This window comes from Plectropomus leopardus, chromosome 4 (assembly GCF_026936395.1).
Source record: "Plectropomus leopardus strain MGB_pleo_1.0 chromosome 4, ASM2693639v1, whole genome shotgun sequence".
Lineage (NCBI taxonomy): Eukaryota > Metazoa > Chordata > Actinopteri > Perciformes > Serranidae > Plectropomus > Plectropomus leopardus.
Window position 1 is genome coordinate 32,363,187 of NC_142179.1, and position 24,709 is coordinate 32,387,895.

General features: G+C 44.6%; 1 protein-coding gene across 5 annotated transcripts in view; it reads left to right on the forward strand.

Moving 5' to 3' along the window:
- The first annotated feature begins 1,795 nt into the window (after positions 1 to 1,795).
- The window catches only part of tet3 (tet methylcytosine dioxygenase 3), a 39,320-nt gene continuing 16,406 nt past the window's right edge, over positions 1,796 to 24,709 (forward strand). For 2 of the 5 annotated variants that reach the window (XM_042488459.2, XM_088077135.1), the window contains exons 1-3: positions 8,310 to 9,034; positions 18,002 to 20,924; positions 24,317 to 24,407. In XM_042488459.2, the coding sequence (XP_042344393.2) occupies positions 9,011 to 9,034; positions 18,002 to 20,924; positions 24,317 to 24,407 (3,038 nt within the window). In that variant the 5' untranslated portion in view covers positions 8,310 to 9,010. Of the gene's footprint in view, positions 2,096 to 2,781; positions 2,842 to 8,309; positions 9,035 to 9,059; positions 10,912 to 12,204; positions 12,620 to 18,001; positions 20,925 to 24,316; positions 24,408 to 24,709 lie in introns of those variants that run through there. The other 3 variants (XM_042488462.2, XM_088077134.1, XM_042488461.2) reach the window with 3 other exon arrangements.

Sequence of the window (24,709 nt, forward strand, 5' to 3'; positions counted from 1 at the left end):
ATGAAGAACACTGAAGCCAAGCTGCCGCTCTCGCTGTCCAGCTTACCGCAAACACGTCTTTGCTCACACATAAACACACACGCTCACACACGCTCGTACACACACGTGGCCTGTGTGACGTCAGCAGAGGGGATTTCCCCATGCCATACGAGAGCGTCAGACAGACACTACAAATGCTGTGTCACTGTGTGGCTGCCTCTCCTCACTACGCCACACTTCAGCTCCCTCTCTCTTTTTTCGATTCCCACTCTGTGTCTGTGTCTCTGTCTGCCTCTCGCTGTCTGTTTGTTTCGCCTCGATCTGCTGTGTCTTCGCCAGCCTGCATGAACTTTCGCTGACTTTGTCTTGTCCTGCGGCGGTTACTAATTCAGCAACCCTTTTACTCTGACACTGTTTTTCATATCTTAACAGACCGCTCTGGCGCACTTGTTTTTTGTCAAACTTCCCGTTTTACAAAGCTGATCATTTACGGGTTTTAAGAGGGCTTCGTTAAAAAGGAGAAATGCATCCAGACAGCGGTACCTGTTTACCGATTTGGAAAAAAACATTTTGCCATGGCATTTGTCGTTATGTTCAGTACTGAAGAACGCGCGCTGTTGTCTGGTTTAAAGAGGTACAAGCTGTAGATGATCTCTCGCACTCAGAATGTAAACAGTATGAGCACAGGCTTCCAAAATATGCGCGGTATGTCATTCTCACACCGTGTGTAAAGGAAAGGCGAGTCCTTGGCAGCTTACACAGTGTTTGCATGTGAATGCTTTTGAGATTTTATATATGTGAACATGATCACAGCTGTACATTTGTGATCTTTTTTGACAGTTTATGGCACTTTTGTAGCTCAAATGTGTAAAATTGCACGGTATCAGTGGCACTGCGCTCATTTTTCGGTGTCTTCACTTGCTTTGAGTCAGCATGTTGGGCTTTGCTGTGTAATTGTGCATTTTGCCTGTCAGAGGCAAGGGGGTTGTGAGGCTGTTTGAGAGGAACTATGTGTGAATGAGTGAGTGTGTGTGTGTGTGTGTGTGTGTGTGTGTGTGTGTGTGTGTGTGTGCGTGCGTGCGTGCGCACGCTGTGCAGTCCAGTCCAGTTATTGCAGGCAGCCCTGACACAGATGGTGCTCAGCGATACCACATACCAGAGGCATTGTTTAGGGAAGGCGAGTTCGAGGAGATAATTGACAGGCATAGAGAGGACCCATCCCCCCCACCCCCCTTCTGCAACAGACATACACCTCCCATCCACCTTCGCTCTGTCTCTTTATGTCAGCCTCTCTTTTATGGTGCTGCACACACACACACAGACAGACCCCTTCCCTTTTTATTTTAACCTTCTCTTTTTACTAACTCCAATTTCTCTCTCTCTCTCTCTCTCTCTCTCTCTCTCTCTCTCTCTCTCTCTCTCTCTCTCTCTCTCTCTCGCCGCCCTCTCCTTCTATTTCACCCTAGCAGCAGAGCCCAGCCCGGCCGCTGATTGGTGGACGGACTGCCTTTGTGTGCTATCTCTAGCGTGACGTCTCTCTGGCGAGCTCTGTGCGTGTGTGTTTGAGTGTGTGTGTACATTTGTTCATGAGTGTATATGTTTGAAGAGCGAGAGAGAGAGGGGGGAGGGGGTGGTTAAAGGGGGGCATTCACATCATGTATGCAGAAGCAGAAGAGAAAAAAGAACTGAACGAGTGGGAGGAAGGAGTGATAGCGATCACAGAGAAAAAAATCCCTTGTGTGTGTGTGTATGAGCGTGTGTGCGGTAGACCTATTGGCATACTAGCAGGAGAGAGAGAGAGAGAGAGAGAGAGAGAGGGAGGGAGGGGGGTAGAGCAAGAGAGCAAGCGACAGAGAGAGAGAGCGTGCGTACGAGGGCTCATGTAAAACCAGATTAAAAACACAAGATGGCTTCCTGAATGGGCTGCTGGAAAACAGACGAGAGAGAGAGAGAGACCGAGAAAGAAGATTGGAGAGGTAGAGAGAGAGAGAAAGAGAGAGCGAGAAGAAAGGGATAGAGGGATAGAGGTGAAGACAAGAGGGAGCCCGTGTCTTCTGATGGGGATTTGGCCAGCGGACGGAGGAGTACAAACCAAGGCAGCTCAGAGGCTTGGAGGGTAAATATTCATCACTCCAGACTATTTTAGGATTGATAGGTGGGTGGGTGGAGGGGGGGAGTGGAAGGGGGGGCAGATGAGGTTGGCGGGACTGGGGAACAGCTCGAGACAAAACATATCATTTAACACTGAGACAGCCAGGGCCATGTAGACAAGGGGGACATGCTGTGCCAAATAAGAAGCTGCTATTGTTTTACAATAATCAGCCCTGCTTTGATGAACCATTTCCATCCATTGCATCTCACTCTCAGCTAATCCATTCACTGACACTTGTGCACGTTCTGCCAATTAAAAAAAAAACTGGGTTGTGCAGACTTGTCTAATGCATATATTAGGAGGGCTGCGCCAGGTCGGGAATACAGACATTACATAATTCTATAATTGAAATTGAATCTGGCTCCGCTGTCTCTCATTCTCCATCCCAGCAGCAGAGGGAAGTGCCGGATCACTGTTTGAACACAAATCAAAGACATTTGCACGGCTGCTTCTTGATGCTTGTTGAGGATGACGGGAATGATAGGGAGATTGTACGTGAAAAGGCATACATGTTGTACCCGGTGCTCCTACTGTCGTTAATGACGAGTCTCTTTGAACAGGCCCTTGTCGCATTATTCTATTGATTGTTATTCTCACCCCCTCCCATCTCTCTCTGTCTCCCCCCCTTGCTCTGTTGAATGGCCGTACAGGTGGAATATTTTGAAGACAACCGACGAGGCTGCTTGGGAAACCCTGAACTGGCAGCTGAGGTAAGAGAGGGAGCACTGGGTTTATGTTTTCGCTGTTGTGTGTATGTGTATCATCTGTGTGTAATCTCTGACCATGTTGCTTTTGATTGTCAGCTGTTGGTTCGTCAGTGCAGTGAGGCTAACATGACGTGTAAATGTGGTGGTCAGTCAAAACTGCGACCAGTTCCTCTACACTTTCAATATATGTATTTGCACGTGCACTTTTACAACTGTGACTACGCTCTGCTAGTTTTGGTATGTATGGATATGTGAATTCATCTGTGTAAATACGTTTAAGCATTGATACCTATTGCACAGAAAAAGCTGTGATTGTCACCGCTGTGTCGCTAAGATGTCATCTAACTATTTGCTGCTTACTCCGGCGAGCTCATTATATTAGCCTTGATATCATCGCGGGCAGAAATGAAGGCATCTGCCTTCCCATCCCAGTTGCTCCGCTCGGAAGCAGACAATATTAAACTTCGGCTTTATCGCCGAGCCATGGTGAGCTGAGCGCCTCAGTGATGAAGTGGCGGCGTCCTCAGTTTAAAGCGCCCCACGCTGCCCGCTGATTGGTGCCAGAGCCAAGCATGTGTAGATACAAGAGACCAGGGAGAGGAGGAGGGAGGAGGAGGAGGAGGAACCCTACGCACTGGCTCAGGAGCCAGGGGGGCCGTCCTTCTTCTCCTAGGTTCTGGAGTCAAATGAGGTAAAGGGAGTAAAAGTTAGTGGGTCACGCATGCGTACGTGTTTGACTGTCGGGCGTAGTAACCTGTGGCGTGTGGCCGCTGAGAGCTGCTGTTCTACAGCTTGCCGAGTCGGGGCACGCTTGTGTGTTTATGTGGAAAGGAAGTTTGAGCGGCGAGGCTTCATAGAGAAGGGATTTATTGAGCACCGAACAAGCTGTTGTCTGAACTTCAAGAATCTTGTGATGTCCTCTCCAAGTAGAAGAAAGAAAGCTTTGATTTGACACATGTGTAGTGAATCATTTCGGTGTTGTGAACCGAGACATGTGGAAGTGACAAGGCACGACTCGAGAACGTTTGTGCCGGCAGATACATTCAGCTGCATCATAACAGTCATAAGAAGTCTAGGTCAGTCTGTTTTAATATCATGAATGGGTGCAGCTCAGCGGCGTACTCTATCTTACCTCTAAGCCTGCTCTAATCCTCGTCCATGTGTACAGTGTCTTTATCTACAAGGTATATGCGACCAGCTGGTTTGCAGGGGAAAAAATCACTGAACTGCCTGTTAGTGAGAAGAGCTCTGCACTGTGCTCAATAAGTTTGTGATGTCTTTGTGTCTCTTCTGAGTTCCTGTTTGTAGAGGGTCATGTCCTTGGTGGAGTGTTTATCTCGTGAGATGCTGTTTCCTTGTCAAACATTTCCCTGGTTACACAAAGACAAACCCGTTCTACACCCAACAAGCTGAGCGCACTATTTTTAACATTTTAAATACGTAGTTGTACAGTATCATTAAGTATTTTCAGGATCCACGCAACAGCCTCGAGATGTTGGAGTATAAAAACATGGCGTGACAGTATACACAGTTAAAATTGAGCCAGGCAGCACTTTCAATGATTTATTTTCAGTTTTGATGTACAGAGGGTTTACCACAACATGCTAAGAGACAGACAGAGTGCACTTGCGTGATTTTTTTTCAGCACCCTTACACAGGATTTCCTCTTTCTAAATGAGATGAACTTCACACAGTATCACTGGTGGGAAAGAGTCAAAAGCAGAGTAGAAACACTCAAACCACCGTGTGCGTGATGGCAGATGGAGCGTTTGTTAATCATATGTTTAGCCTCGCGTGGAATCCCCAGTCTCGTCAGCAAAGGGTTAACACCGACCTAGTTTCCGTGGCAACAATGAATGTCTGATGACATCATTGCTTTAATTTTAGCTCAAGTCCGGCATCCAAGGTTGGTCACATGACCAACTAGCCGGCACCACATGTGTGTATGCGTGTGTGTTTGTGTAGTAAGTGGTTTGGTTTATAGTACAGACTCAGGAAGCGGAGGGTTTGACATCACCTCTTCCATTCAGCGTTGACTTTCGATGTATTTACTGCTCTGTAAGGTTTCCACTCTGTCATTAGTAACTGCAGCTCTGTTTCCCATGAGCCCTGACTCACAACTGGTGATCTAAAGGGTGATTAAAACAGAACATTTAGTTAACAATTATACCAGTAGTGAAGTTATTTTGGTTCTCAGGATTCACAGATCTTCTTTTGGATCTTGGAGTCATGTTGTCACAGTCTTGCTTTGGTTGTTACTTCATCTCAGATGTTGTTAGATTACAAACATCTTTAATATTCCTTGTTTAAGGATACTGGATTTTAAGAAAAAGCATTTCAAGATCCAGAATATAAATAAAGATTAATTATGTATCTGGAGGCCTTATTTTATTCTGTGCCCTGAACATGGTGACACCAGGGCTACAACAATTAGTTGATTAGTTGATCAAAAGAAAATTTATCTGCCACTATTTTTATAATAGATTAATAGTTTAGCAATTTTTCAAGCAAAAATGTCAAACATTAGGCTTCTTAAATGTTAGAATTTTCTGCTTTTTGTTATCAGTTATGAAAGTAAATAAAGAATCTTTGGGTTCTAGACTACTGATTGGACAAAAGATGCAATTTGAAGATGTCATATTAGTTTCTAAGAAATTTTCGAAGAGGTAATTTTTAAGATTTTTTTGGACTTTTTATAGACTACATGATAAATCATTGAATCATATAAAATAATAATTATAATAACTGGCAAATGATTTCATAATAAAAATAAATATTAGTTGCAGCCCTAGGTGGCACTGCTGTATTCTCACAGAAATGTCCATCATTCAGACAGTTCTGATTGTATGAATTTAGTTCAAGATGAACTATTGTATGCACTCAAAAAGGTGACTGGCTGCATTTACCCACTTAACCTCAACACATCCCTGCATGTAAACGCAGCAAGAGTCATCCGCTTCTAGGCACTGAATAACGATCAACTATATCTACAGTGAGTCATGTGTAGAAGTGTCACTCACGCTTCCTTTAATGGTTATAAAAGAACAGTTTTATCAAAGGCACCCCAAGGACTTAAAAACATCACATCCTGTAAATCTTCAAGGGATTTCAGGTGACATTTAAATGTATGTAGTCACCAACAATTGCCTCGCTTGCATGCAGTTATTAATGTATACGGACTTGCTAAGCTCTGCTCTGTTGTCAGGTTTCTTCTCTAATTAATGACAATTAATGACGTTCGCCTCTGCACTGTCTGTCCTGCTACACTGCTTCTACTCCTGTATGCGCATGTATGGCCGGACTGAGCCCGCACTGTGTCCAGTGCTGGATCAATAGCCTGCATGGCACGACGAGTTGTGGTTGGTGGCTTGTTGGCATCGTTGGTGGTATCCGTGTTTGATGTTGGAGGGAGGTTGTCGGCCGCCTGGTGCCGCAGTTAATAAAAAATGAATGGAAAGAGAAGGGGGAGGAGCCCTCAGCTGTTGCTTGAGCTCTTTAACTCTCACCTCTCTGGTGGCTGCTCCTCTTCTCCCACTGGGCACCCACTTTATACAATCCTGAATCCCACTACTGCCCTGATGCCACCAGGTTTTATGCAGCACAGAGCCACAGCTGTTTTCATCACAATCTATTTGAACAGGCACATAAAAATATTGATTTCTGAAACATTGGAAGTATATTCATGTTGATTCAGGCTAATGTCCACAGAAAAGATGGAGGATTAGACTGATTATAATGTAAGACACGGCAAACAACTGGTAGTAGCCCAGAATGCATAGCAGTTCTAAAAAAAAACCTCAAATTAAAAGGACAAAACAGCAGTCTGCATTTCATTTGAAGAAGTAAAAAAGATATTTTGACCTTGATTGTCAATCTGGATGATTTAGTGTATGTAAAGCATTACATGGCTTCATAGTGCACAGTCGAGTACTGGCCCTTTAAGCCCGGCTACGCCTGACTTGAACATATGGGAAGCTAATCTTAGCCCAAGTCCTGAGAGAGACAAGGCTGGCAACCAGCCACTGTGCAGAGCTGAGGAAGGTTTTCTCTTGCTCGCGCTCTGTCTGTTTTTCTCTTTCAGGTTGGAGCAATATCTGATCTAAACCCCATAATGTTATCTCCAAAAAGTCATCACAGCATCATGTTGTGTTTCACCTGAGGAAGACTGCTCTAGGATTTGAAACAATTGTGTTCTGTTAATCGTTACATCATTTTCCAATTACATTTGACCGCTCAGCCCCTTTTCATAACTTGGCACACAGTAGCTTGGAAGGTAGTAGTACACAGTGTTCTTTAACTTATTTGTTTATTTTTTAACCATTTTTACCTCACTTGTTTTTCATCAGTTTCTCTCCTGTCTGTTTTCCATTTTCTCAGTCTAAGACCCCAAATCATAGTCTATGTATTAATTACATTATTGTCCCTTTTTTCATGTCCCAAACCTCAGGCACAAAGAGCTGCCTCTTAAAAACAGCGCCCCCTCCTCTTCCTCCTCCTCCTCCTCGTTATTTTTTAGCGGCTCCACCCTACCCAATAGCCTCCCCCCACCCATCTCCACCTTTCCATTTTTTTCTCTCCTCCCTCCCAAACCACTCCTCCCTTTCTCTTTGTGAAGAGTGGTGAAGAGGGGGGGTGAGGGGGTAGGCCTTCCCCAGCTGGGCTATGCGTGCCGACTTGCACGTGCCGAAAGTCAGGAGGTATGACTCAGACTGGATACCCTACACTCAGCACTACGATCTACACCCAAACACACCCTTAACCTAACACCATCCCGCCTAGGAGCGTGTTGGCGGTGGAGGGGCAGATGGCAATGAAAGCAAAGACAAAGAGAGAGAAACAGCCAAAGAGACAGATGCAAGGTTGAAATAACAAGGTAATGCCTAATATATGAACAATATGTTAAAAGTCTGTTTCTCATCATAGACACACAGATGGACAGATACAATGCATTCATAGATACATTTATACTATGCATATGGTTACACAGAAGATGTGTCACATACAGTCACTGTTAACCATTTCAGTGAAATCAGTGAACCAAAACAAAACACACTTTTGACTAGAGTGTTTGTAAATAGACAAAACTTGGCAAAAAAATTCTAATACTTAGAAAAACAAGATATTGTTCTTGAACTAGGCTCAAACACTTTGTGTTGCTTCTGTTCCGTTTAGTATGATGTGCTCGGTGCAGCTCTGCAGCCTCTTGTCCTGCCCACCAATAAACCCAGTGACCCTGAGTGAACAATCCAATACTGTATGCATACTTGCATGTGTGTGTGAGTGCCCGGAGAGAAAATCATTAAAGCGCGCCTCTGCATTTGTTGCCAGTGTGCGCATATGTTTCTTTGCCTCTGTGTGTATGTGAGGAGAAACAGGCAAGAAAGATAAAGAGAGCAAAAAGAGAGGGGGAAGGAGAGAGAGTCGCAGAGTGTGTCAGATCAGATGACCTTGATGCCATTAGACTGCAGGGCAATATGGGCTGGAGGGTGGGGGTGTATGGAGGTAGATGAGAGCAGGAGGTGGAGCCAGCTGACAGGAAGAGGTGGGAGGAGGGGAAAGGACCCTCATGTCATGACCGTGATGCTCATGTGAGTTGTTAAATGGCTGCGAGGAAGAGCTCCTTTTTTTCTTTTTTTTTTTTTTTTTTTAAATCTAAATGGCACAAATCCTCCCACTGATGAGAGGTGATGAAGGTGCAGAAATAGTGGAATCACATCTTCTCGTAAAAACTATTCACCCATGGCACCCTTGAAACAGAACAGGATTTATTCTCTATCGCCTTTTTTGCATTTCGTACGCAGCCCTCCCACCTGCTGGTAATATTTTAAAAAGCTTGTTTCAGTGTGTGTGAGGGTTTTATGTCAGGACTTTGTTGAGAAGAAAAGAGAAAGATGACTCAGGCTTAGTCATATGCAAGCCAACCCAACACACACCGCTGAGGATGGACTTTTGTTGTCAGTCATCCCTCCTACAACCAAGACCTTTCCTCTGCGCTGCTGAGAAACAGTGAGCGAGAGACAGAATGAGAGTAAGAGAGATGGAGAGAGAGAGAAAAACGGAGGGAGAAAGAGAGAGACGAGGGCGTGAAACGACTCATTTGAACGATAATTTGGTGAGATTGTGAGATGAAGGGATCGATGTGAGAATTGGAGTTGTGCCTTCCTCTCTCTCAATGCCGGGTTACAGCAGGTTTACCGTAAGTGTGAAACATTCATGTTTTCCATTTCATTTTCACTGAAAAGTTAAAGTACTTGAACTATTGTGATTTCTCCTGAGGTCTCAGTGACATGTAGAGTGAACTCATTTTTGAATTTAGGACAAAGCTAAAGACTGTATTTCTTCCAGTTATAATGTAATGGGTCACGTTGTTCTGTTATCAAGTTGAGAGGTAACCCTTTGTGCTCAGGAGGTGATTTCAGGACAGCTCTATTGGGCAAACCTGATGGCAGCATGGTGGTGTTGTCTCTGAGTATGGCTTTAATCGCATTGAAACATAAAATAAACACAAGCATACTTTATGGAATTCTCTATCTTTATAGCATATCTAAATAATCTAGTAAATTTCTGTTTTGTCAAACGCAGCCAAACATGGTTTGAGTAAACACCAAATATATTTTACCGGAAATGACACCTGCTTTTTGCTGCTGGTTTTGAGTCATCAATGAGCACATGTTTAAATGAAGAGTAGCTTTACTGTAACTCAGTTTTATCCACGGTAAATTGTGTCATACACACTGTATTTACAGTGTGAAGTAAAGTGTCTGAATCATGTCTTGGAAACAGCTGAATTTGCTATCTAGGAGGTTCCCTCTCCTACGTTAATGTTTAGGTCAAATCGCACTTCTTTGTTTTACTCAGCTGTGTACGTAGACAGTGACAATATGACTCTAGTTTTTACAATGTGACTTTGTTGAAGTGCAGCACTCCTCTCTTGGTCACAGGTTGACGCTGTGTTTCTGTTCTGTTTTCCTGGTGTTCATTTAAAAATAATGACAGCCAATTTAATTTTTTTTAAGTCTAGTTGTAGTTGTAGCTCTTTTAGCTTTACGACCATCAGCTTCAAAAAATTATTTCTTGTAGCTGGTGGACACGTATTGATCATTAAAAGACAGAAAAGGTCTTTTGCGTTCAGTAGTTTTGTAGAATAAGGAACTGTGGGTGGAGAGCATGTGATTCAGGAGTTAAGTCGGGTCTTAAGCTCGAAATGCTGTGTCATTGCAGCCGGGGGAGGAAGCGAGCACAAGTGAGTCGGGGTGAATGAAAGAGTATGTTTTTTGAGTGTCCGTTGGTGTGTGCTGTTGGTGATAGTAGAGAGTGGGCACGACACATGTGCCCACCCAGTGGTGGAGGCAAGCGTCCTGGTGGGAGACACTGATGATGATGATGACGATGCAGCTGCGTCATCGCCACATGTGTTTCCTACCTCTCTTGCTCACTGCTCTCCCTCTCGCTCATTGGCACTCCCTGGTCACGTGACCTAATGCTCCACTTCTCCTCTCCTTCCCTTAGACAGCTTAGGCTGCGCTGTGTTTCTCTTTGGGATTGACGCTCATCTGTGTGTGTGTGTATATACGAATATGTGTGGCAACAGAGAGACAGACAGTGTACAATTTACAGGGCCGGAGAGCGGGTGCGTCAGAAAGTGTTGGAACGGTAATGCAATAAGCTATGTTAGAAGGAGGAAAGGCTCAGGAAACAAAACAGAGAGTCAAATGGAGAGAGGGAGGCAGAGAAAACGAAAGATCAAGAGAAACAGTGGAAGACAAAGTAAGAGAAGCAGGGAAAAGCTACTGAAGTTAATCCAGTCATAGCGCAGTTTAGCCAGCACATGCTCTGTAATATAAGAGAAAAATACTACGCAGGAGCTGACAACGATCTGCATGGGGAAGACGGCCATGTTTCCCCCCTCCCTCTCCTCCTCCTGGTTAAATCTGCTCCAAAACTCCAGTAATGCTCGAGAGAAGAGAGGAGACACCACAAGGCCGGTCAGCCAGCAAGGGGGCGAGAGGAAACATCCAGCGATCATGAAGACGTTGATGATGATAATAGCAATGACGCCAAGGCAAAGCAATGGTGAGGAGACAAGAGGACGTTATCTGGTGGACAGGAGAGGACAGTCTTTCGTCCTCGGCGAACTGTAATGGGCTGATTACTTGTGGTTGCTGTCTTCGTTTTGCAACAACCTGCAAAATCCTCTTTGCGCCCTCTTCTTCCTCATCATCATCTCCACTCCCTTTACAGAATCAGTCACATAATAACTGAGCGACTCCGCTTTTTCCTCAGACTTCCCTCTTGTTGTCTTCCCTCTCCTCAGTGTTCCCTTCTCTTCATCCCACTCTTTTTCGCTGATGTCGAAGTGTCATCCACTGTTCCCCCCCAATTTCCCAGTGTAGTTGTCTTGCTCTTTTACCTCTGTCTTAATCATATCCACATCGCTCTTCCGTTTTCTTCCCCCTTGTAGGTGAGTGACATTATAAAGTGTTGATGAATGATTGTTAATCAAGAGACCCTCGGTTTCCTTCAGTCAAACCTTCCACATCGTCTGTGTCCTTTGGATCTTGGAGGAAGGGCCAGCAAGACCACCAGCTCCCTCTTCATCTAGCAACCTCTCTCCTTCCTTTGCATGGAGCCTTGTCAGAGGATCGTTTGTCAGCCACAGGTGTAAGATTGAAGCTTTTTGTTTCAAGCGATCAACGGGCAACGGATGTGAATGTGGACAGGGAAGGAGATCGAAGAACCACTATCGGTGGCTTCTCCTTTGGCCCGGGGCTGAGCTCAATCTAGATGCTCCAACATGGAACGAAATCTCCGCAAGGAAAACCAGACACCGTTTGCAGAGGGCATAAACAAGCATAATAGCGTTGCCGTTCTTTTCTCCTTTTTCTTTTTCCTGTTGACGCCGTTGTGAGTTGAGATTGTGTATTCGCTTGGCAGCCGCTGGTTTCGCCTCTGCGCTCGAAAGCAGAGGAGCGCTGTCATAGCCGAAACTGCCAACACTGGGCTTTTGTGGACAAACCAAACACACAACATAGCCTGAAATGTAACATCATTTAATGCAGTAGAGCAAGTAGTACTGAAGGGCGTGGATAGAGACAGAGGTTTTCTCATTGGTAAGAGCTCTGCTGAACTGTGCTGTTTCCTAGGCTGCCGCTACTCGCGACTATCCCCCACAGCTCTCTCTGTTTCTGCTCACTGCACACTCCTCCATTCCGTACGTGCCCGCTGTGGCTCAGATAATGGCCTCTCGCTCTGCACACACTGAAGAGAGAGAGGAGAGGAGATGGAGGGAGAGGCTGCGCGAGAGGGAGGGGAATGGAGGGAGGGAGGGAGAGAGAGAGAGAGAGAGAGAGAGAGAGGGGGGAAGGTGGGGGCTGCGAAGAGAAGCCGACTGCATGTGTAGCCGAGAGAAAGAAAGAGGATATTGAAAAAGGGAAGGGAGGAGCAGACAGAGATAATGAGAAAGGAAAAAGGAGAGAACAGAAAGCGTCGGCCATAAGAAGAGGCTAGAGAGAAATGAGAAACGTGTGTGCAGTGCTGGGGGGAGGTGTGCTGTGTGCGTGCGGCTGGCCGTGTGTGCTTGTGTGAATGCATGCATGTGTATATCGCCGCTCGCTCTGTCTGTGCGCCGCACAGACTGGATGAAATAAACAGGAATACAACCCCAACGAGGCCAGATTGCTTGTGGGCTGCTGTGCCGGCACGCAAGTCTCATGCTCCTCTCTGTGTCCTCTTCTGCTTTCTGCTCTCCGACCGGCAGCTCCGTCTGGACGTCTAGGACCACGTAAGTATGCGTTGCCGGTCCTCGGGCTCTCAGCCGGCTTCATATTGTCAGGGTCTCTGCTTCATGTTCCTGCTCCGCACGGCAGAAAAGGAAGGGGTGGGGGGAGAAGGAGGAGGACAAGAGGGAGAATTGGGGGGGGGCTGGTGGTGGTGGTGTTGTATATCTGGGATTTAGGTTCAGCTGTCTGCACAAACTGAACTTAACCCCCTCAGCGCCAGCACCACTAGTATCTTTAAAGGCTTTGTTTCCTCCCTCTAGTGTTTTTTTTTTTTGCAGTGTCAGTGCTAAACAGTGCTTTCTTTGCTCTTACACAGAGATGAAACGGCTTATCTTGTTTAAAGGGCTCCCAGACTCAAGTGACTGGTCTACCAGGTTGAGCAAGATCTGATCCGGTTAGGTGTGTTGATGTTTTTGGTGTGTGTCATGCACATACAAATTTGTGTGAGTGTGTATAGAGTGACACAGTTATAGAGAAGACTGAAATGAACTCCTGGCAAAAGACTCTGTCACGGTGTAAATATTTGTCAAAGCACGTGGTCTGTACACTGATGCACCGACATAGGTGTAAAGTGCAGCAGGTGTGAGCGCGGCGTTTCCATTCTGGTCCAGCATGTAGTCTCACAAAAGGTTAATCAAAGCTCAGATGATATAAGGATTTAAAGAGCTGTTATTTTAAATGCAGTATGTAATTTGTTATCTGCACTGGTGAAGAGGTGTAAAGTCCATTTGTTCTCAGCGTGCAGCTCTTAGTGCTTTAAACCCACGTGACTCTGGTCTGTGGCAGTGTTTTGTATATCCAACAGTGAGAAAGAGGAAAAGAGAGTGTCAGTGTGACTGATAGTGCATGATTGTGGGATGTTAGGTTTTGCAGTGTTACAGTCACTCTGTTTCAACACACTGCAGTTCTCATAACTGCCGTGCACAGCGACACCCCTTCCTCTTTCCCGTCTGATGCCACTGATAGTGCAGACATGGGGCCTCTCACGTATTGCATGCCGGCTGTTCATAGTCCCCCCCGACACCCCCACCCCCCACCTCACACCACCTCTTACGAATACCACCGCCACCCCCTGGGACCCCCAACAGACACCCAGCGCAGAAGGTGGATTCAAAAGAGCCCAGCATACTGCCTGTCCAGTAATTAGCCACTTCAAAGGCTCATTTCAATAATATTCAAATGGTTGGGGAAGTTGGCCGTCAGGCTCACTTCTACTGTCATACACTGATGGATCTACAAACAGAGGCCATGATGTTCTTTTTTGAATCTTCTGAATCAGGAACTAGTTCACATTTATGTTGTGGTGTGAGACCGCCAGCTAGCCTGACGTTTGTGTGTGAATGTGTAAGACATTATTTTTTATCTCCATCACTCTATCTTAGTTCAGTTCTTGTGTCTTCTGTCAGCGAAGGATGCACTTGAACCAGAACTTTGATACTTGGAAGTTAAGGGTATTGTACAATGTGAAGCAATCAATGGGTGCAAGTTAAGGGCATATTGTCTGTTCATAGTACACACATAGGTTGAATACTTAACACCAAAACAATCGTTACTACAGCGTGTTGGCTTCTGTCTATGGGGCTAACACAAAGGTATTTCTATAGTGAGTCTGTCATTACTTTCTTCTCACCTTGGCTGTTCGATATTGTGGAATACACTGTTCAGCCACAACATGAACTCTGTCAATGATTTCTGAGAATGCCCTTGGTTTATCATTGTTTGCTGTTCCTCTCCAGACTCATTTGAGTATAATCTATGTGGAGCAAATCTGGGCTCAATTCTGTTTGGATTCAAGTGAATTGGAGCACCATAGTTTGCTAAAATCAAGATCAAGCTCATTCATACAAGTAGTCATTTAGTTAAATGTAGCAGTTTCTTTATAATTGTATATCTAATTGCTGAAACCTAGCCCCCCTGGTGCCTCAAGACTACAATGAACTGAATGCTTGGAAGATGTAATTTCACACAAGTCCAGCTGATGGGTTTGCAGTTTTAAGTGAAACTAGTGGTAAGTGTCCCAATTCTGACTCAGAAAGGAAGTGAGATAAGCGGCTGCACTGATGAGCTCCCGATAAGTGTTACCAACTGTCTGAGAAGGTATTTAAACCGACTAAAATGACGAAAGACGTGAAGCAATATCTCCCTTACTCTTTACTCTTAGCTAGCATGTTGATCAAATACACCTACATTTCACATAAAGTTGTATGCTTGAATGCAATGACTGCAAGTATTTCTGAAGTAATATTAGTAATATTACTGGAAAAGAAAAGTGCTTTTCAGACCAAAACACTTTCTGAAAAAAAGCCTTTATGCAGTACAGTACAGTACATGGTCCAAATTCCACAAAGAACTGCTTGTTTCACCGTCAACAACATACTTTTTAAAAATATATATTTCTCAGGATTACAGATTTTACCAATGTATTGTACATGCAAATGAAAAGGGGGATTAGAGTCATCACAAAGCAGCTCCTGCTCCTGTTTTGCATCCCACCTGTGCAAGGTCATTTGAACCAAATCATCCCCTTATCAACGAAAACATTATAATTACTGTGCTGAGCCCTGTGATGTAAGATTATCTTGAGTATTTACTCAAAGTCAATATATCTGTATTTCTACCAAATGTTTGCCCTTCTGACATCTTACCCTGTGTCTGGAATCAGCTCTACAAAACAGTGACAAACTTGAGAGGCCACATTATCTTCATCCCTGGTCTTTAATAGCTGTCTCACTGGCTTGTTTGTATTTCTTTAAATCAATTACAATTGTTTTAGGCGACATTAGACCCAGGATGCAGCAGTGATGCCCTTGCAGGTGGCAGTGTCAGGATGGAACCTGTTATGATGGAGAAATGCGTGCTGGCATTCAAATGCCTAAAAAAGTTAAAAGTTGTGGTTGCTGTTTTACGCACAACACTACAGTAAAATTTGGAGATAGTTTTTGCTTTGGGAGACTAGTTTCATGTAGAAAACGAAAGATACCTGAGATAGGTGGCCAATGACAGGCTACATTATCCCTATCACTCATTTGGCACATCCCAGAGGGCATGTGAGGATGGGAAGTACCTTTGCCCTTTCTCAAATGTTACCAAAAGCTTTTGCATCTTTTGACTAGTGATGAAAGGTATGCAAGCCAAGTCACTGAATATTTACTATACTGTCCTTCTGCATCACCAGTTCCTCATGAGGAGATTCATTGAGGCATGGAAGTCATGTTCTACCTTTTGATGTTGTGTTTTTAGATTGTTCTTTTATGTAAATTTCATCATGCTGCTGTTTTGGCCAGGACTCCATTGAAAAAGAAATTCCAAATCTCAGTGGGGCTATTCTTGGTTAAATAAGGTTAAACAAAATCAAATAAATAAAGTAGTCACGTGTCATTTACCATCCAAAAAGATATATGTCCATGACTTGTACAACACTAGATTTGACACTCATTCTTTCTGCATACACCAACTCTGAGATTTACATCTTCGCTGCTGCACCACTGCTGTGCTTTCAGAATTATAACTCCCTTCACCCTGGTAGACTCATTCCTTATTAGCATTTAGCCATCAAATGCTTTGTATCTTAGATTTGCTCAGATTGTTGGAGAACATAACGTCAGCAGAGCTGTACCAGAAAACTTAAGTGCATACTGCTGCAATCAATACTTAAACCCTTGATGTCAGTGTTCCTTTTGAACAACTGGGGTGTTCAATTGCCAGTTAATGTTCAAAAAAGGACTACTTGTAACACCTAGGGCAGTGCATTCTTTGATCAGTTTGATTATTTTACGTCTTCCAGTGAAAGTCTTGTTTTGGATAAAAGTGACTTTGGTATGTGATCATCTCTCCAGTTCACAAGAATTGCATTGCACACTTCAGACACTTAGTTTAACTGCAGTTTGCTGCTAAAATAAATGTTCTGCACTCAAGAGACATCAATAACCTCATTATGAAAACGTATTTCAGCAGTTCTCTTTTCAAGTTAAAAAGTAGCAGTTTAAACAGTAATTCAACAATCCACACTGTATTATCAATACACACCTGCCGTAATCAGTTGCAGTGTATTTCTGTTTCTAAGGAAGATTTCTAGAATTTCTAGATTTATTTTGCTTACTAATTGTGTTCTCGAATTAAAATAAAGTAAAATATCAATCTTTGGATTCTTCTTCTGTAGTAAAAGAGGTACTACACCCATTTTCAAAATTCTTACATGTCATTCATGTAGTGTGGCATATACTCAGTTATACAGAATATACCCATCTCTTTTTCTTGCCATTTACAGTAAAGCCACCTATCAACCAAAAAGTCATTTAAATAAATAGGAGAGTACCCACTTCACCTTCAGTTGCCCACCCATCCACCTGGTAGTGCATTCACCTATTAAACTACCACTTCTTATGGGCTAAGACAGTCCATAAACAACTCCCCCACAAATCAAAAAACTACAGTTCTAAAACTCTTATTTGTGATGTCATCGAGTATCAAGTCTGAAACTGACCCACAGACATCAAAGATGTTATAGATGGAACTGAGACCACCTAGGGAAATGTTCTGAGTATACGGGTAGATTTTCTGTTTCAGAGCTGAGAACACTACAATAGAATAAAGCTCATTTGGGTATATTAATAGAAAACAAACATTCAGTATGTCCATAAAATCAGGACACAGTTCTCCAATTTTTGGCTGTGAGAGGGAGTTGCTCTTGTTCATAAATATTTAACTTTCCTAGGCCATGAAAATAACATACTGGAACTCTTAATATAGGTGGTGTTCCCCTTTAAGATCTAGTTTTGTAGTATTAAACAAAGAATTGGCCTCACAGTAATTGTGTGTATTATATTTAGTTTTCTTCACACCTCAGAGACTCTTGAATGCCCCACCTCTGACACACAAAGTCTCTCAACAGTATGGGTGACATGTTTGTAACTCCAACTGCCTGCTTTGCATAGCCCAACTGATCTAGAGCACAGCTTCCATTTATAAGAAACAGTGAAACTGTGTCACATGACCTGTGACTTTCTTGACAAAACACTTGCCTGTTATGAAAACACTCCACTGAAGCAATAGTTAATGCAGTTTTCCTTAGCCCCTCTGACCTGACCCTGCAGCACTGTATGTTCTGTAGAGAGGTAGGAGGGAAACCCTGGATAAGAGCTGGCAAGAAGGGAATGGAGTCGGATACTACTTTGATGATTGTTTTTTGTCACTCTGTTATGTTATTTTTTGAATAGAAATAAAAACTACCAATTTGTCTTTATTCAACTACAGCAATTATTAGCACATCGGGTGATTATTGAAAATCACACATAATGTACAGTTTATCATGTTTTGTTGTAATCTGTTCTGGATTTGCTGGATTTTTTAAGCCCCACTAATCTCACTCTGTGTTTGTCTTTCAGACTGTTCGCGAAGTCACTTCAGTGGATGGCCCCAGAAGTGGAGGCCAGATGGAAATTGGGTCACATGACCGCCTCCAGGAAGGCGCGCTGAGCCTGGAACTGGCCAATGGGGTGAATCACTACCCTAACGATGATGCGACATCTATGGAAACAGAGCAGCAGAGGGCGGGAAGCGTGCCTCCGAGGCAGTGCTGGGTGTCAGGACATGGCAAGGTCAGTGATGCCCAACAACCACAACCATGTTGGAACAGCAGCAGCGGTACAACCCCTGGTGAACCTGTCCACCACGCAAACATGGAGGATGCCCACAATTTGGTGGCTTTTTCTGCCATCGCTGGCTCCTTGCCTCCTTCTTCTTCCTCTTCCTGCCTCGTGCAGCCTAACACAGCCCAGCTGTACGAGAAGTTCACCAAGGAGACAGGTGCTCAGGGAGCTCAGGCCAAACACTCTGCAGGAGCTCCTGAGGGAAGCTGCCAGCCTCCAGAAGACCTGAATACCCTACAGACAGCACTGAGCCAAGCCAAACATGGACACAAGCCCCCTAACTGCAACTGTGATGGGCCCGACTGTCCAGACTACCTTGAGTGGCTGGAGAAGAAGATAAAGTTGGCAACCAGTGAGGATCAAGGTGCATGCAAAAGGGCTGATGCCCCCCAACACTTACAACCTCACCCACAGCAACCCCATGTGCAACATCACCCTCAGTCCTATCCCCAGATGAATGGTGGCCACCGTCTGTCCACTTCATACCCCCAGCAGCAACAAGGAACTCAAGGCCCTCACCCAGACCATGTGCCCTGCCCCAAACCCCCAATCCCCTGCTCTCCCCAGGTGCTCTCCATAGCCAAGGAAAAGAACGTCAGTCTTCAGACAGCCATCGCCATAGAAGCCCTAACCCAGTTATCTGGTACTGGTCCGCAAGCTGCTGGCTCTCCAGGTCAAGGTTCCTATAACAGTAACCTCCATCACCACCAACATACCCAGAACCTCCCATCTCAGCCCCCCAACGGCACTAGCTTGATCCCGCCCTCTCTCCTGTCATCTTACTCGCGCTCTCAATCCGTCCCTCCAGGACTACACACCATCCAGCAGGCTCCAGTGTCCTGTGAGCACCACAGGCCCCAATCTCAAGGCCAGCCACCCCACGTGACCCCTCTCCCATCCTCTACCTCTCCTTTCCCAGGTCAGGGAAAACACCCAGGCTTCAGCCCTAATCCCCAGCAGTGGCAGCAGGGCCCAGGAAGAGGCTCTGAACAGAGGAACCCATGGATGTGTATAAAATCTGAGCCCCAGTCTCACTATGCTGCTGCACCACACAGCAGCTCAGACCCCATGTCGGAGCTCAAACAGCTGCTCGGTGACACCAGCGGCAAGTTCAGCAATGCTCATTTCAAGCCTCCAGCCACACAGCAGATCAGCTTGAACCAGAATGGAGTGATCCAGGCCCAGGACAACCCAGCACTGGCCAGGATAAAGCAAGAACCAGACTCTGGCGAGCACTACCATCACACTGCCTCCATGGGACATTATGGCATGGCCAACGGTCAGCAGCAGGGTCAGCACTACCCTGGCGCTCCCCTGTCTCCTGGCCAAGCGGCCATCAGCCACTCCACTCAGGCAGCTCTGCAGCAGCACCTTCACTACAAGAGGAACCTCTTCTCAAACCACTCCGCTGGCTTTGGAGCTCCAGGCCCTCGTGCACCTCTGGTTTGTCAAAACTTGAAAAAATGGTGGCCACAGATGGAGGCAGAAGGTTTGCCACATCTGGCCATCAAACAGGAACCCAAGAAGAGAAAAGGCAGCCAAGGATCTCCCGTCATAAAAGCTATTAGTGGGATGGTTGCAGTCACTCCCCTGCACAAACCCAAACAGATAATCATCAAGAAGACCAAGCAGAAAGCCTCCATGCCAACCTTCCTGCCTCAGACTCAGATCTCCATACAAAAACCACCAGTCCTCATGATGGACAGAGCCCCGGCCCTGACCAGCCTGCAACCAGGTTCTCTTCCCTCTCTGCCCCTCCACAGTAACTCCACTCAGGCTGCTGCTGCAGGCCTCCCTGCCCCAGCCCAATCTCAGGTATCCATTCCCAACTCCTCAATGACTCCCTCTTCCACTGTTTCTGCTTTGTCAGAAAACACTCCAGCCCTCATGGGCCCTCTGCCCCGACCTGTTTCCCCCGTAGCTAATGCTAAGTCAGAGGGAGTGGGCAGCCTGGCCTCCAGTGACACCAGCACCACCACACCTGTGACCTCCACATCTCCATCCAGCACCTTACAATTACAGAACGTCATCAACATTGACCCCAAGTACGAAGAACTGATCCGCCAGTTTGAGGCTGAATTTGGGGACTCAGCACCAGCCCCAGACGCACCTGCCATTCAGCCCATGGAGGAGACCGCTACAGCCCCTCAGCCGAGGAACTCATCCCAGACCAGTCCTCAGGACCTCAGTCCCACATCATCTTCCACCCCTCAGCCGGCTCCCTCAATGCCCGCCACTCAAGCCAGCTCCACACCTCATCTGGATGATCAGGAGATGGAAGTCAGCAAGGATGAGCCAGGGACCCAAAGTGAAGCCACCTTGAACCAGGCATCTACAGAGGGTTTTATGAGGGATGTTTCTCTGCATCAGGGGGCCGTTCCCAAAAAGCAGCAGCAGCCTGGTGTGATAGAGGATACATTCAACATGCCGTGTTCTCCGCTTCCCAAACGCATGAAGCTCGAATCCTCGGGTGATATAGCAGTACTCTCCACCACATGCTATTCTGAGGAGGACACGCCCACAAAGGACCTGCCTTCTTCTCCATCTCTCAGAGGCTTCCTAGAGTCTCCTCTGCGCTACCTGGACACCCCCACCAAGACCTTGCTGGATACTCCCTCAAAGGATCTTCAGGCAGAGTTCCCCACCTGTACCTGTGTGGGTAAGTCACTGTGTTGATGTCTGTCTATGGTTATGTGTATTCAGGGACTGTATTAGCACTTTTTAAACAAGTATCAATAATATATCAAGTATCACACCACTCCAAACATTATCCATTTATCAGTGAGTGTAGATACATTAAAACCAATCTGTAATTCTGATCAGCGTTACTTATAGTAAAGGCTTTTCTCTGAAGAGCCTTATGGCAGCAAGACAGCATACATATTCTGTTGGTAGGACTCATTTGGGAAACATATAATAAATCTGAAAATGTTCATATTTTGTTCTGTGGTTCAGCTAAACATGATTGAACCCACAATGCTAACACGGTTAGTGATTTCCTCTACGTATTGAACTACACAGGTCCACTATCAGATTTTTCAGTTCCATTTTGCTTCAGCTGCTCTGTCTGGATGCTTGTTGAGTATGTTTAAGAATGTGTGTGTTGCCAGGGTTTGTGGCTGCGACCATCCAGACTGCGACAGTGTGAGGCACTAAAGGCAGCGGGCAGGAACAATAGCAGTGGTGGCAGAAGGAGCCTTTTGTGTGGGTTTGGGTCTGGCAGGCAAGCAGAACAGAGCCTTTGTTAGACAGAAAGAGGTTCAGTCCCATAGTTTGGGCCTTACCCTGCTCAGGTTATTTGTTTATAACAGAGTAGGTGGCCGTACAGTAGATGTTTAGACCATATTATATACCACATATTTATAATAAGTGAGAGAATACATAAATAAAGTTAGCTTAGGCAGATAAACCCTTTGATACACCCACATTATTATAGTGTCTTCTATTATAAGGTCTTCATTAGTTGAAAAGACCTAGCCTGTCTGTCCAAAATTATTAATTAATGACTCAGTAAATCAGAATATTACTGTTGTAGCTACTCAGGGTAAGCAGGGTATTGATTAACTTGGTGCAATAAATGCATAAAGAAAGATTTTATTCTCAGAGAACCTTTGAAGATATTATCACCATATTCTTGCAGAAACAGGGTTTTTGTAGGGCTATGAAGGGTTAAGTTTTAGTAAATAGGCCTTGCTGTCTCTAAACATTGAAGCGGGTGCACAGCAGGGTGAGAGCAGCTGCAGTGAAACACTTGCTAGCTGTGTGTTGTTACAAAGACCAGCAGAAAACATGTCATCATATAAAGCTTGGTTACACATTGCCCTGCCAACTCCCTGTAGCATAACACAGCACTGGAATGAGACTGCCTCCAACGCACATATACAGTATACAGCAATGATGTGCACAGTGTACACACACACACACACACACACACAACCAATTCCCATGCAAGAATTTAGTGTCACTCCTACACTTCCTGTCCTGAGCCACGCCCTGGTGCCTCCCTGCACCAACAGGGGAATGTGACCTCATATAGCCTCTGAACCAGAGACACACACAACACAGAGTAAATGTCCACACTGTAGGTGATTAGCTGATAATGTGGATCACTTACATTTAGAGCATTTAGCTAATGTTATCCAGAGTGTGTGCCACACTATGATGAAGACAGAAGAAAGACCAACATGGTATTAGTTGCCATATAAGGGAGCTGTTGAAAAGCTGGGTGATGCAAAGTCCATTAGAGACATTTTATGTAGGAGACATTCAGCTGCACACTATTACATATTGTGTAAAGATTAGCAGTGAAGTCATAAGAAGTGGTTTACAGCCACTGATACATGTAGGACAATGGTCAGTTGCACACACACACGCACACACATACACAACATAAACACAGATGTACACAACACAGACACACCCTTCCTCCCTCACACAAACCAAGTCATTCATCACCACCTCAAAAAGCTTCTGCTTTACAAAGTGTCTTCACACACACACACACACACACACACACACACACACACACACACACACACACACACACACACACCACACCCTGCAGTCACAGCCCACTGTCTGTGTGCTCATGTGTTTGTGTGAACTGGATGTTGCAATCAGTTGCACACTCTCACCCTGCTCATAGAGGATTTGACTTCAGCTACAAAGAGGATGTCTTTGAGTTTTTCAAAAAATACATCAAAACACACACCTTTGATTTGTTATTTTATTTTCATATTTTTTGGTGTTATATATTTTTACAAAACAGAGATTGGTTCTGAGCACAGCCACTGACTTATTTACTGAGGTCAAGGCACGTTTTACTGTTAAATATTTTCAACTTGAGACATTCAGTCCCATTAGCTTCAAGCAGAACTCTTTCCACAAGCTAGTAAATAAGGATTTTAGCCATAAAAATTCATAACTCGATCAATACAATGTGCAAAAAAATTAGAAAGCCTAAATCATATTACCACAAAAGAATTTGGTGAGGCTGCTAATATAATTGATGAAAAAGGTATGTCAGTGTAGGAATATAATGAACATTAGACTGAAATTAAAAGGGACACTTTGCCAGTTTTCAACCAGCTTTGTATTATAACAATGTGGGTCATATGTGAATGAACTGTGGGAAACTTCCCTTCTTCTTGCCCGTGGACAGACCTCCCTGCTCATCTCTCAGCTCTAGGGATATGTTCAAAATACAGCTTGTACTTTTGCAGTTTTGTATGTCCACAATGGAGGCTGAAAAAAAACTAAGATCAAACAGTGAAATTAAGCAGTGCTGATCAAATATAAACCAGGATGGCACAGCATTGTCTATTTGACACCTAAAATTTTTTGGAAACAAATTATAGTGTACTGTTTAGCTGTAGTAAGATAACGTTAGCAGCCAAGGCCGCAATATGTTATCCACTATTGGGAGCATTTATTGTTGCAAGGTGGCTTTCTGATCGTTGTAAGTTTTGTTCTATGCAAACGCTACAGCCCTTTTTCTCTGTTTTCTCTGGTCACCAATTAAAAGATAATTGCATCTTTGTACTGCATACAACATCTGTCTAACTGTGAAATACTCAGTGCAGAAGCATAGTTTCAAATAATCTCTATGGTGTCCTTTTTCAAATTCAAAAGAACAGTAAAAAACAGTGCATGACAATGGCTGTGCCATAGCACCTGCTGCTCAATTTTGTTTATGCCAAGCAACAAAACACATTCTAATAATCTGACTCAAAATGCCCACACTTTATGTCATAGTGTAAGATAAGGAAGCTGACAATGAGTCATAAAGTAGTATAGATGTAGTGTCAATACCTGTATTATCTAATAATAGATCAGCCACACTAAACAGTAGCTGTATTCAGATATACTACTTTATTACACAGTGGTTGTAATATGCAGTACAACTTAATAGAATACATATATTATCATTGCAAATGGTTATTTGTTGTATATTTTGAAGAATTATGTACATTTAAGTGTGGGATTTGCCAGAAGGCTATTTTGGGTCCACTTATGTGCTTCTTCCTCAACCTATACTGTTTGTTTTTCTAGAACAAATTCTGGAGAAAGATGAAGGTCCCTACTACAATCACCTGGGATCTGGTCCTACTGTAGCCTCCATACGAGACCTGATGGAGACAAGGTGAGCTTTTCCCTCTCTTCTCTTCTCTCCTCTTCTCTTCTCTTTTTCTCTTCCTCCTACATGCTCTTGCTTTCTCAGCCTCTCTCCCTCCTCCTCTCTCTCCACCTTCCCTCCTCCTCACATTTTGCCCTTAGGGAATCTGTGACCCAGAATCCAGTAGGAGAAACAGGAAATATCAGCATCATCAGCATATCAGAGGCAGAGCAAGAAGCGGGGGTAGCAGCAGATGATAGCTGAGAATGAGAGGAGTGAGGGAGGATATAAATCAAATCACAGAGAGAGAGATGAAGAGAGGGAGGCAG